The following is a 13436-nucleotide window of genomic DNA, read 5'->3' as shown; positions in this document are numbered from 1 at the left end:
CACCTTCAGGCCCAGAAAGTCATTTTCTGGTATGTGTTATGTGCCTCATTACTTTGTCCTGCAGCTAAAGAAACTGCTAATGGCTCTTTGAGTATATATGGCTGTCAGAATCTATTGTTTTGCTTTGACTGCTCTGCCACGCCTCAGAAGCTGCCACCCTGGGCATCTGCCTAGTCATGCCTAATGGTTGAGATGGCTCTGATAACATCCCTTAGAAAACATCTGGAGAAAGTAGTTATTTTCTTCATTGAACTCTCCAAGTGGATGATTATAGAATGCCTTCAATCAGGGCAGGATTAACTCTTTGGCCGGGTCTAGACTAGTAAGCTCATTGGGTCCCTCCCCCCATTGTAATATAATATGTTTTAAAATGGAGCACTGTGAGGTTCCATCAGAGGATGACATAACAGGTAAGGGCCATTACTAGCCCACTTTTCCTGCCAACTGGAGGGGGGTGGGGAGAAGCGACAAGCGTCTGTGGCAGTGGCTGCTCTGTTTTGCTCACAGAAAGGACACAACAAAAAAGAACAGGAACCCTTGTAGGAACAAAGACAAATCAGTCACAACAAGGGTGACAAAAAGGTGGGGGGTGGGGGGGACAGTAGATGATGTACAAACTTGCACCTTTATTAAACATCCAGGACTCAACACGAGTTGTGTTTTGGCCCACGAGGGCCTTCCTCAGGAGTCTCTTTGATTGGATGTATGTTGATATTAGGCTGAACCCAAAATGATGTAGGTAATGTTCAATGTCTTGCTATTCGTCTTCTAGAACACCTCGTAGAGCGCTTGGACTCTCTGGAGTACAAACTTTTTTTGTCACACTTGCACCTTTATTAAACATCCAGGACTCAACACGAGTTGTGTTTTGGCCCACGAGGGCCTTCCTCAGGAGTCTCTTTGATTGGATGTATGTTGATATTAGGCTGAACCCAAAATGATGTAGGTAATGTTCAATGTCTTGCTATTCGTCTTCTAGAACACCTCGTAGAGCGCTTGGACTCTCTGGAGTACAAACTTTTTTTGTCACACTTGTTGTGACTGATTTGCTCTGTTTTGCTCACACTCTTTTCTAGCACCTCTGGCATACCAAGGCAGCAATCTGCCTTGGGAGCCATTGAATTCATACATCTAAGAGAACCACTCCTAAACGTGGTCCCTAGGAGTATGCCTATGCTTTAATCCTGCCCTGCCTTTAATGTGGGTAGAAGGATCATTATTTCATGTAAAATCAACTTTTCTGGCTGAAGCGGTGTTGTGTGCCACTAGATGGTGAAGTTAGGTAGCCATGGCTTATAGGCTCACCTCATAGTCCCGAAACTGGCTGAGTGCCCAGACAGCTCCCAGGTGCCAGCAGGAGCGCCCCCTATCTGGCAATGACTCCATAATGTATTTTTCAGTGACCGTGCCTTTCTGTGTTGGGGGAGGACATCGCATGGTTGGAGGAGCATTAGGAATCCAGGAACACCAGTCAAACTACATAAGAAAAGAGAGATAGATGGGGAGTAATCAGAGAGTTCTTCCATGTGAACCTTGGGTTATACAGACCGAGGGGAGGGGGTGGATTTTTAAAAAAAGAGCACCAGGTTACTAGGACAAGAAGGCACCTATTTGGAGCATATTCTATAAAGAAAAATAGGCATCTCCTAGAATATTAGCATTAACAGGTCAAATACATGATAATATTTTAGGCATGAGGACATATTATCCATACAGCTGATGTAAATGCTTGCACATACATTGTTAAAGATCATGCATAGATTACAGTATTTTATAATTATTCTAAGTCAATATTCAGCTGGTAGTGGTCATCATTTTTTTTTAAGTGCAGATATTCAATGCTGGGCCACGTATGGGCACTGGAATTAAATATCCAGGTCTGACTAGACGTACTGGCTGCCGGCATTTATCCGAGTCCCAGCCAATATTCAGCAGAGACCCCATTAACAAGATTTGTCAATGGCTCAAGCCCCTTCCAACCCCTCCCCCCTGGATTCCGATCCTCCTCCAACCCCTCTTCCAGTTCCGATCCTTCTCCACTCCCCACTGTGGATCAGATTCCTTATATGGAATGCTGACCCCTAGCGAGATAGTATTGCAAGACTAATGCCAGGCATCAATGGGCACCATTTTGTACTTGAAGCCAGATGGGGTAGGAGCAGAAAGGGACCATTCCATCCCACTAGACCACCAGAGAGAGCCCCCAGATAAGTCCCGGGGGTACCTAGGGGTCTTGGGGTGGGGTAGAGGATTGGAGGAGTATCACAACCATAGTGAGGTGGAATTGGAGGAGGATTGGATCCATGGGGGGGGGGGGGGGGGGGTGGAATCAAAGCATCAGCCACATCTCAGAAGTTATACGGGTGGCAGCCAATATTCAGGGCTGGCACCCACATAACTATATGACCAAAGTTAGGACAGCCTTCTGTGTGGTCCTATTTGGTAACTGATTCAGCACTAAATAGTGCCAGTAGAAGCATCTCCCTGCCCCTCCCCCTGTAATGCCCCTCTCCTCTCTGGATTTGACTTGGATGGTTAGGGCCAATATTCAGTGGCACTGCCCAGTTAAATGCCACTGAATATTGGCGGCTGACCTCCGGAGAACGATTTAAGCACGTCCCTGCCACCTTTAGGCATCTGTACTTACCCCAGCTCTATGGCTGGTATAATAGGTGAGCCATTACCAGGCTATGCTAGTGTTCTATAACTAAATCAAGGCCCCTAGGCTCTATTATAAAATAGGCGCCTACTGCTCAGCTTTGGGATGTCTAAATGGATGGCATTCAGTTACAGAATTCCTATCTATGGTTCTTTATAAAATATCACTGCACAAATTCTGCAGAAGTCACGCCTCGATTGAAGGCACAGACATTACGCCAACTTGAGAGCAGGCTTAAATGTTAGAGCAGAGGTTCTTAACCCAGTCCTGGGGATACACCTAGCCAGGTTTTCAGGATACCCACAAAGAATATGCTTGAGAGAGATTTGCATTCTCTACCTCCATTGTATGCAAATCTATGGGTATCCTGAAAATGTGACTGGCTAGATGTGTCCCCAGGATTGGGTTGAGAACCCCTGTGTTAGTGTTCCTTACACAGCTATGTAAGTCTTTTATAAAATATGCATGCAAACTGCGACTCTAGACAAACTCCACCCAAATTTCTGTACGCCAACTGTACAAGTATGTGCCAGCTTGCACCATGCAGTTTTCAGCAGGACCTAATTTTATAAGAGCCCATATATGTTCAAAAGTATCTTACAAAATTACCATCCAGATGTCTATGTAATCCTATATAGTAACATTTCTGAGACGGAAAGACTGGAGGGAGCATAGAAGTGGTTCCTTCATTTCCTCTTAGGAAAATTTAGGTGGGCAGAAGGTGGGTTCTTTTTTTTTGGGGGGGGGGGCGGTCTTTTTGTGGTTTATGTCCAGGTTGAGAGAATCAGATTCTTGTTCTAAGTCACATTGTACCTGTCCAAAGTTCACACCAGCATGTTGTGCAGATGCTGTAAATATCACCATCGTGAAATACTCAATTAACTTCTCTCGAGTCTTTAAACTTTCAGGAAATCCTGTAAGAATGGGAATCAGATTAGGTAAAACTCAACTCCCCTCTGTGAATGCATGTCACTTCTACCTAAAGAATGTTATCAACGTTTAGGAAACATGTGCTGAAAGTAAATGTCCCCCATACATGGGAAATTCCTTTTCTGACAGTGGGAGAGCCAGAGAAGGGCCTGGGAGGAGCCTGGGCCTCTTCATTGTGGGCTCAGCTCCCCCCCCCCCCCCCCCCATATGATGCCCAAGCCCAGACACCAGTGGTATACCCAGACTTCTACATGGGGGGGTCCAGAGCCCAAGGTGGGCACATTTTGGCCCGCTGCCTCACAGGGTCCTCAACCCCCGCCAGCTGAAGCATTTGTCCACCACTGGTCTCTGTTGTATTGCTTGCCCTGTTTTCCTCTCACATTGCATGCATGCTAATTTTAGTGAAACTGAGCATGTGCGACACTCGTGCATGCTCAATTTCACTAAAACAAGCATGCATGCAACATGAGGGGAAAACAGGGCAAGCAATACAACAGAGACCAGTGGTGGACAAATGCTTCAGCTGGCGGGGGTTGAGGACCCTATGAGGCAGCGGGCCAAAATGTGCCCTCCACCTTGGTTTCTGGACCACTCCCCCCCATGTAGAGGTCTGGGTACACCACTGGTTAGAGGGCAATGCTCTATCTGTGTTTTGGTGCCAGGAGCAGGCCTATTTTCAGCCTATGCTATAAAGGAAAGTTTGTGCATACTTTCCTAAATAGAATACTAGTGTAACTGGTTACGTGTATGCATATATTGTAGACGCAAACAATCACACAAGCCATAGAACTGGTGTAAAAGCTTATGCCTAGATTGGAGAAGGAAGTGTGTAGATTATAACATTCTATAAATGTGTGGCCTCCTCTGCCATTCACATGGTTGGAGTTAGGGCAGTGTGGGTGGGGCACACATTTTACATGGGCAGAGCATAGACGTGTCTAACAATTATGTGAATAACTTATAGAATACTGTAAGTTATACACTGAAGTGATTCATTTAGGCAAGCACATTTATGCCTGCTATTAGCAATGTGTAAGTGGGTCCACCTAAAAATTGGCACCTAAATGCTGGCTTACACTAGCATTTTATAACAGAATTGGGCCACCCAGATGCCCTTATAGAATTTTTTTGGCATCAAATGTTTGGTGCCCTTTCTATCAGCCTGAATGTGTACAGGCAGCTGAATTTTGCCACTGAATGTTCATCTTTTGTCTGCTGACAGGGTACCACAGAGGCGGAGGAGGACCGTGTGTCACTATGTGAAGATAAGCCAGCAGAGGGAGTAGTGAAGGTAGCAGGGCTCTTCCCCCCAAAAAACAGCGGACACAAGTTCTAATGATCAAAATCTTTATTCTTCAAAACCCGACACAGTACTGTGTTTTGGCGAAAAGCCTGCAGCATTTCAGTTCTGCACGTTGCACTACATGCTTCCACAGGATTGTCGTCTTTTTAAAGACGGTTATTTTGACCCCTATTTTCATCAGTGACTTTACATACAGACCCCTGATGCAGGCTTCATCTTAAATGGATAGGCTGGCTGAAAATCTGCTTAAATATATGCAGAAAACTCATTGGGATATCTTTAAGAAGAAGCTACTCCACTGAACTTGGACTCCATGTTTAGAGATTTATCTGTTTTCTTCAGGGGGAGTTTTGTTTGGTCTCTAATTTTTGCATCTGTCAACCTCCATTTCCCCCGAAGTTAATAATCTAATTGTAGACTAATGTAGATCAGGGGCGTATCTGCTATGGGGCCACAGGGGCCTGGCCCCCACAGATTTGCCCTTGGAACCCCCTACCGACGACACTTTCAACCCCCCCTCCTCCTGCCGTCACTCCGCTGTCGCACCTCACCTCCCTTTGCTGGCGGGGGACCCCAACCCCTGCCAGCCGAAGTCTCCGTCCTTCCTTCGTTTGGGTTTGGTGGTTTCTGACGTCCTGCATGCGCGTACAACGTGCAGCATGCAGGACGTCAGAAACCACCAAACCCAAATGAAGGAAGGATGGAGACTTCGGCTGGCGGGGTTGGGGTCCCCCGCCAGCAAAGGGAGGTGAGGCGTGATGGCGGAGTGACCAAAGGAAGGAAGGACGGAGACTTCGGCTGGCGGGCCAACCCCCGCCAGCAAAGGGAGGTGAGGCGCAACGGCGGGAGGAGGGGGAGGTTTAAAGTGGGCGGGTGGGGGTGGTGGTGGTGGCGTCGGCGTCATCTTCATCTTCAGCGGGGGGGGGGGGGGGGGGCTAACATGTGCCCCCTCTCCTCGGCTCTGGCCCCCCCTACTGTTGAAGTTCAGATACGCCCCTGATGTAGATGCCGGTGGCATAGCTATGAGGGCCTAGGCACCCCCAATTTGGGCTTGAGACCCCTCCAGAACTACAGTACCCCTTTAAACAGCTGGCAGGGATGCTGAAGCCCTGCCAGCCAAATAAATACAGTGCCCGAGCCGCTCCCCTCCTCCTGGTGCTGCTTCCTTAATACAGAAGGTGGCGGTGTGCCTTCAGCCACTGATGCTGGGACTTCTCGTGCATGCCCAGTTTCTGCAAAAACTGGGGATGCTTGGGGAATCCTGGAGTTGGAGGCTGGATGCATGCACAAGGAGGAGGGGAGTGGCTCTGGCACTGTATTTATTTGGCTGACAGGGCCTTGGAATCCCTGCCAGCAAAGGTATGTTCAGAGTACACTGGGAAGGGGGGGGGAGAGAGGAGGAGGGAGGAATGCATTGCCCCCCCCCCCCCAGTCCACCCATGGGTGTCCCCAAAATTGGAGGGCTGGCTACACCCTTGGTATATGCTACCTATCAGAAGTCACCATGCACTCTGCAAAAGGACTGTGTTGCTATATACTGATGTGATATATGATGACTTCAGCAGTTTTTCTTTGAAGTAAAAGTAAATAATCTGATTTTTACCTGACGCCTTGTTATCCCTTAATCCTTTGACAAAGACATCTTTCACAAATGCTTGAAGCTCTGTATCCTCACACACCATCTTATCACTGTGATAATAAATGTTTACCACATCTGTAATAAAGCTTCCGAAGAGACAGAATAAAATGAAACATGATATATGAGCAGCTTTAAATGGTGGGCAAAAAAACCAAATAACATTTTGTTCAATTATTTCAGTCATATCCTTATTTTTTCCAAGGTAATATTCTGTTGTGGACTAGGAAAACAGAGTAAAATGGACAATTCTCTCAATGGAGGATGACTAGTAGAAACATATGACAAGGAGTATAAATATTAATATATTTGGTATAGTGGGAAATATGAATGTTTTAATATTTCTTTGAATTATACAAATATTTTTGGGAGGGGGAAATAAATACATTTTTGGTACAAATATAATAAATATTGTTTGTTTCCCTTTGATTACTATTCATGCTTACATTTACCAACTATCTCCTGAGCCACATTTGCTTTTATAGTCCAGCTTCTGTATTTAACCTGAGAATTCTCTTGCTTTTTTCAAGATGAATGAGGAGTGTGTATGTCAAAATTAATAGTTTTGTTTATTTTCTTTTATTGTTGTGCTAAATATCAGTGTGCATTAAGCTGTGTTAATGTGCGCTTGAAATAGTAAAGATAAAAGAAAATGACATTCATTTTTTTTGTTGTCATTTTAAATTGAAAATGATTGTTCTGCTTCCACTGTCTTATGGGCCGGGCCCTTCCTTTTGGCTCAGATCATGGCTTCATGTCTGCTGGGCAAACATCCACCTCTCATCCTGTGCAAGGGGATAGAGAGAGAAGCAGATCTCATCTTGTACCTTACCTCTGCTATCCATCTGTTCTTAACTCTTTTTAAAAACCCCTGAGCCTGCATTGTCTTTTCACCAGTGTCATACAGCCTGTCAACCAGCATTCTTCAGTAGTGGATCTCCCAGCTCTTCCTGTCTGAGGGTACTGGATTGAGGAATAGAATCCTTTCTGCATAGACAGTGCTCCAGCTCAGCAACATCTCAATTATAAGTGTTTATCTTTTGGTTTAATTGCATTGAAGAACAACTGAAACTAGAATCTTGAGTCTCCTTGTGGTGTTAAGATACTGGTTTAATTCCTTGCTAGCCACTGTGCTGGGAATATGTGAGAAGGCAAGACAATGATTAAAAAACCCCAAACAATATACTTCATTGGGACTTTCCTGTCATTTTTAAATGATATCAGATCTTTAATATGAACATCAAGAGAAGGACGATTAAAAATGCCAGGAATGACATGTACCACCACTTGTGGATTGCAGTTTGCTAACAGAGCTGCAGACCTGCCAACTGCACTCCTGCTGAGATGCCGGGATCTCCCGCTGAATGGCCTCCCCGTCCAGTGGCAGCAGGAAACGCCCTCATAAAGCACCATCTCATGCTGCCGCTGATCCTATGGCAACAGGAGATGACATTTTATGAAGGTGTTTCCTGCCACCTTAGGACAGGGAGACCACTCATTTTCCCGCCAGCCACAAATCAGCTGTGCTGGGGCAGAACAGTGGGTTGGGATGGAGTTGTAGGTGGGGCTGGGCAGAGTGGGGTGAGCAGAGGTGGACCCTAAATCTCCTGCTGAGTGGGTCAGCCCCCTTGACAGCTCTGGAACTGTGCAGGCTGTCTCAGAAGACCTGCTGCCAACGAACAACCCAACTCTATTCTTTACTTTATTTGCAGTTTCTAGACTGTTTTTTTCCATGATAAGTTCTAAGCTATTTACAGATTGGACATTAGGTACAAAGATGGGACCGATACAATACCTCGGGACTTACAGCAGATGTTAATTATAGTAGATCAGGTAGGCACTGTAGAGGGACTAACATAGGAATCTTTTAAATAGAGACGTTTTCTAACAAAATGGGGCACTCTCAAAGATCAATGATGGAGATCTGCTGGGTTATAACTGACATGAGATCCACTGATTTATTATTTTTTTCATTCTTTTTAGTATACGCTTGGTGGCTCCACTGATAAATTAATAAGGAAATAACAGGCCTGCTATGTTGCTAGAAATAACTGTAGTTCTTACTTTGTTACTGCTTCCCAGATCTTGAGTCCATCATCTCTGAAGAAATAGTACGAGACGTCTTCCTTGCTCTCAATCCCATTCAGTTTCATTGCTTTCGGCAAGCACAAGGAATCATACGTGAGTATCTTTATGGCTCGCAGCACCAGCTGCAAATGCCCACCACCACCTGTAGCATTTGCCTTTAATGTCAAAACAAAAAAGCCCTCCATAATTTATTCATTTAGCAGATTTATATTCTGTATGATCTATAAAGCCTAAATAGTATGAATATTCCACTTGGACCCAGACCAACACCTTCTGAGCAGGGAATGTCTTGATGAAATAATATGAACAAAATAGAAAGAGACAGAAAAGTGGCCTTTGAATAGAGATGAAATGTGTAGAAAGAGATGTTCATAATAGGAGGTGCAGAGAGCTGTCCGGATGGGGGGGGGGGGGGGGGTGTTGCAAAAGCTGTGGTTTGAGACTGGAGGAGTGGTATCTCAAAGTACTTCATCAAATAGCCAAGGAATATTACAAAAAAAACCTTAGAACAAGTTATAACATCATCAACTGTTCCAAAGTTCTTTGTAATAAACACATTTTAGAAGTGACGATTCCCCAATTTTTTTTTTGTTACATTTGTACCCCGCGCTTTCCCACTCATGGCAGGCTCAATGCAGCTTACATGGGGCAATGGAGGGTTAAGTGACTTGCCCAGAGTCACAAGGAGCTGCCTGTGCCGGGAATTGAACTCAGTTCCTCAGGACCAAAGTCCACCACCCTAACCACTAGGCCACTCCTCATAGAATCTCAAAGTACTGACAAACTTTGACTATAGGCCATATTTACTAAGCAGAACTGTAGTAAAGAGGCCCCTCTGACAGCTTATACTCACCAAAACACCCATCTAGAAGGTCATTTTATAACAGGGCACCTAGGTTAATGGGCAGGAAGGTGCCAATTTTTGCTCTGTTTTACAAAGACCCATAGGTTCCCTATGGTGCTTATTTTAGAAATGTCATTTGCATTTTGGACTTCCAGAAACTGGTACTTAAGTGTCTATCATGTACAGACATCTATGTCCAATTTTACAAAGCTGGGATATGTAGGGCGTGGTAGGGCAGGCCCCCCAAAAAGATGATTATTCCCCATTTCGAAAGTGGAATGAGCATTTATGTTCAACCAGCTAGATGGTAGGAGTTAGACCTTCTACTGGGAAAATTTCTCCTATTGAGTGGTGCTCTATTGCAGGGATTAGGAAAGGTCACCACCTTCATTCCCCAGAGACTGGTGTCCTCCCTCCCAAAAACAAAACTGGCATGCTATACTGGGCTCTCTGACAGCTTTGGGAGAAATAGATGTCTGTTTCTAAAATGGCTCACAAAACCGTCTTATGTTCCAAGACATAAACATCTATGGTACCATTTTATAACGAAAGACATTCATATGCTTCCTGTGTTACCCCATTGATATTTTAGCATCTATTTTTCTAAAATTGGCATTAATGCTGCATGCCACCTGTACATGAACATTAATTTCACCAAGTATTTTAGAATAGCTTCTACATCGTCAGATCCACTTCTAAGATACAAGTAGAACTTCAGACATTCTGTCTTGGGAATCTAAATTCCAGTTTTAACATCCTTTCTAAAATGCCTTTAGAAAATACTAATGCAAATCAAGCACTAACAGCACCTAAAGACATAGATGTCCATGTGTAGACTTTATAAGTATCTCTGTAAATTAGTATGTTTCATAATCGGTGCACATACTTCACAACACTGCTTCTACTCCTCCAAGATCACAACCTGGCAGTGCTTACAGTAAAATTACATGTGTTCATGCATTGAGACCCTTTATTCAGGTTTGATTCCAACCTGGACACTAGAAACTCTGCCTCCTATATTCAACTTTGGGGCTAGTTTTGTGCCTTCCTGGAGGAGTTTTAGGCCTTGGGATCATCCATTCTTGTAAGGGGGTGGGGGTGAGGGTTAGTGTGAGGCATGGGTCAGCGGTAGACCTATGCTGTTCTGGGCATGTGTCTCCCTTTCTGTAGGAGCTACTGTTCCCATTTCTTTTGTAATTTGTGGGATGGGTAAACGCTATGGTGTCTTTTGTCTTGGTCTATCCTTGTTCAATGTGGTGTTTCTGTGTCTTATCTATCTTGGTCTGTCTTATCTATCTTGGTCTGTCTTGCCTTAATTGGTACTACTGGAGCTAATCCAGAGTGCCGGGGGTTTATCTGCTAGCTTTTGGACTGGCAATTGGATTATTGCTTGTGCTCTTGGTTTTCCTGTTTCCTGCCTTGGATCCTGTTGTATGTCCTGTTTCTTGCCTTGTTCTGACTTCCAGTCTGTTCCTGCTCCTTTGCCAGCTTTCTGTTCCTTCATCATTATTGCAGCCTGGAGGTTCTTATATAATAGCTGAATCATTAACAATTCCTGCAACAACGTAAATAAGAAATCCCAATTGACAGAATCAAAAGCTTTTTCATCATCTAAACTAATCATCAACACTGGGACATCTTGCAGGGTGCAGTAATTTGTTGCTGCCAATATCTTCCTGACATTCTATACAGCATGTTGGTTACGAACAAAACTCACTTGATCAACATGAAAAATCTTGGGAAGTAGGGTCACTAGCCAATTAGACATTATTGTTGCTACAAGTTTGTCTCATCCACATAGAGATGGGTGAGAAATGTCCATTGACCCCACCAAAATGCCACCTGCAACCCCTCTAGGTCCATCCAAAACATAGCATGATCTGATATTCCTATTGTACTAATCTCTGCTCCTGCCATGTGTGAAAATGAGTCTCAGGATATAAAGATGTAGAGGCTCATTTTCGAAGCACACAGATTTGCAAAGTTACATAGGTTACTATTGAGCTCATTTTTGAAAGAGAAAAACATCCAAAAAGTGTCATAAAGCACCATTTGGACGGATTTCAAAACATCCAAATCGGCCTTTTCAAAACCTGTTCTGCAGAGGTCTATCTATGCATTTTGTCTACAATACGTCCAAATCACAAGGGGGGGTTTCAAAGGTGGGATTAGGGCGTGCCTAACACTTGGACATTTTTACAGCCATAATGGAACAAAACCAAAATGTCTAGGGCAAAAACTTCAACGTTTTGGTCTAGACCTGCTTTCTTACAAATAAGACACAAAAAGGTGCCCTAAATGACCAGATGACCACTGGAGGGATTCAGGAATGACCCCCCCCCCTTACTCCCCCAGTGGTCACTGACCCCCTCCCACCCCCCACCCCCAAATATGTGAATAAAAATAAGTACTCACCAGCCTCCATTACAGCCTCAGATGTTATAGCGAGGTCCATTAGAGTTATTGTAATGGTGTATAGTTGGGGGTAATGGGTTTCGGGTGGGGTTTGGAGGGCTCAGCAGACAAGGGTGCAATGGTGAGATGAGTACCTGGGAGTATTTATATGAAATCCACAGCAGTGCCCCCTAGGGTGCTCCATTGCTCTCATACGATGTCTGGGGGACCAGTCTGCTAAAAATGCTGGTCTCCTTCTACATCCCAATGGCTTGATTTTGTACATTTTTAACTTGTGCGGTTTTTGTGCACAAAGCACAAAACCTTGTTCAAAGTGGTATTTTCGACCAAAAATAGACATTTTTATTTTTTTTCTTAAATGGGTATATTTCCTATTTGGATTTGGTATGTTTAACGCAAAACATGCAAATCCCGACATACACGCACTATCGAAAATGCCCCTCCACGTAACTTTGTAAGTCTATGTGCTTTGAAAATGAGCATCATAATCTATCCTAGACACTGAGAAATGTGCTCTTGCTAAGTGTATATAATCCTTATCTAAAAGATGTAAAATTCACCAGGGATCTACTAGGTTCAAAACTTTACAGAAATAACTCAAGCCTCTAGATTGTGAAGACAAAAACAGTGATGGAATTCAAGAATGCGAGAGATAAACACAGAGGAACACTATATAGAAAAAAAACATGGAATCCAATTAAAGCAAAACTTAAATGACCTCATAAGAGGAGTGAGTTTTGACAGCAGATTCAGAGGTTGGGAAATAGGACCAATTCCAGGTAGACTTTTAAGGTCTGTGTATGTGTCACGTAAATGGCAAACAGGATCGAGGCTGGAGTGGCTTTTGACAGCAACTCCTAAAAATGTACAAAAAGACAGCAACTCCAGTAGTTAGGAAGTACATAAGTAATGCCACACTGGGAAAAGACCAAGGGTCCATCGAGCCCAGCATCCTGTCCACGACAGCGGCCAATCCAGGCCAAGGGCATTTGGCAAGCTTCCCAAAAGTACAAACATTCTGTACGTGTTATTCCTGGAATTGTGGATTTTTCCCAAGTCCATTTAGTAGTGGTTTATGGCTTGTCCTTTAGGAAACCATCTAACCCCTTTTTAAACTCTGCCAAGCTAACCGCCTTCACCACATTTTCCGGCAACGAATTCCAGAGTTTAATTATGCGTTGGGTGCCAGATTCAACTGTGGCCACCTTGATCGGGGATGGGCCGTTACTGTGTTGCTATGCTGATGCCCCAGTATCCCTTTGCCCAAGCTCATCCGTGCAATCCAGAACAAAGTTCATGACCACATTAAAATCACCTGCTACCACTAACAAAACCTCCATCTCCCTTGCACGGATCCATATTATTTGTTGAAAGAAAACCTTATCACATGTATTTGGCACTTATATATTCAGGAGCATAAATTCAGCTTCCTGTAAACCATTTCCACCAAAACATATCTCCCTTGCGGGTCATGCACTGTTTTAGCTATACAAAGAGGAACATATTTTGCTAAATAATACAGCAAACCTGAAGCTGAGACAACTTCTCCCACCCAACCCCT

At 44.2% G+C, this 13436-nt stretch overlaps 1 protein-coding gene across 1 annotated transcript in view; it reads right to left on the bottom strand.

The window, feature by feature from the left end:
• Window positions 1-13436, bottom strand: part of LOC115470373 (arachidonate 5-lipoxygenase-like) — a 104745-nt gene that overhangs the window by 16222 nt on the left and 75087 nt on the right. The window contains exons 10-13 of the mRNA XM_030203482.1: window positions 8593-8771; window positions 6496-6617; window positions 3473-3573; window positions 1306-1476 (exon numbers count right to left, since the gene is read on the bottom strand). Of these exons, the coding sequence (XP_030059342.1) occupies window positions 1306-1476; window positions 3473-3573; window positions 6496-6617; window positions 8593-8771 (573 nt within the window). The remainder of the gene's footprint in view (window positions 1-1305; window positions 1477-3472; window positions 3574-6495; window positions 6618-8592; window positions 8772-13436) is intronic.

This window comes from Microcaecilia unicolor, chromosome 5, assembly GCF_901765095.1.
Source record: "Microcaecilia unicolor chromosome 5, aMicUni1.1, whole genome shotgun sequence".
NCBI classification, from domain to species: Eukaryota; Metazoa; Chordata; class Amphibia; order Gymnophiona; family Siphonopidae; genus Microcaecilia; species Microcaecilia unicolor.
This window is presented reverse-complemented; position numbering and strand designations above follow the sequence as displayed.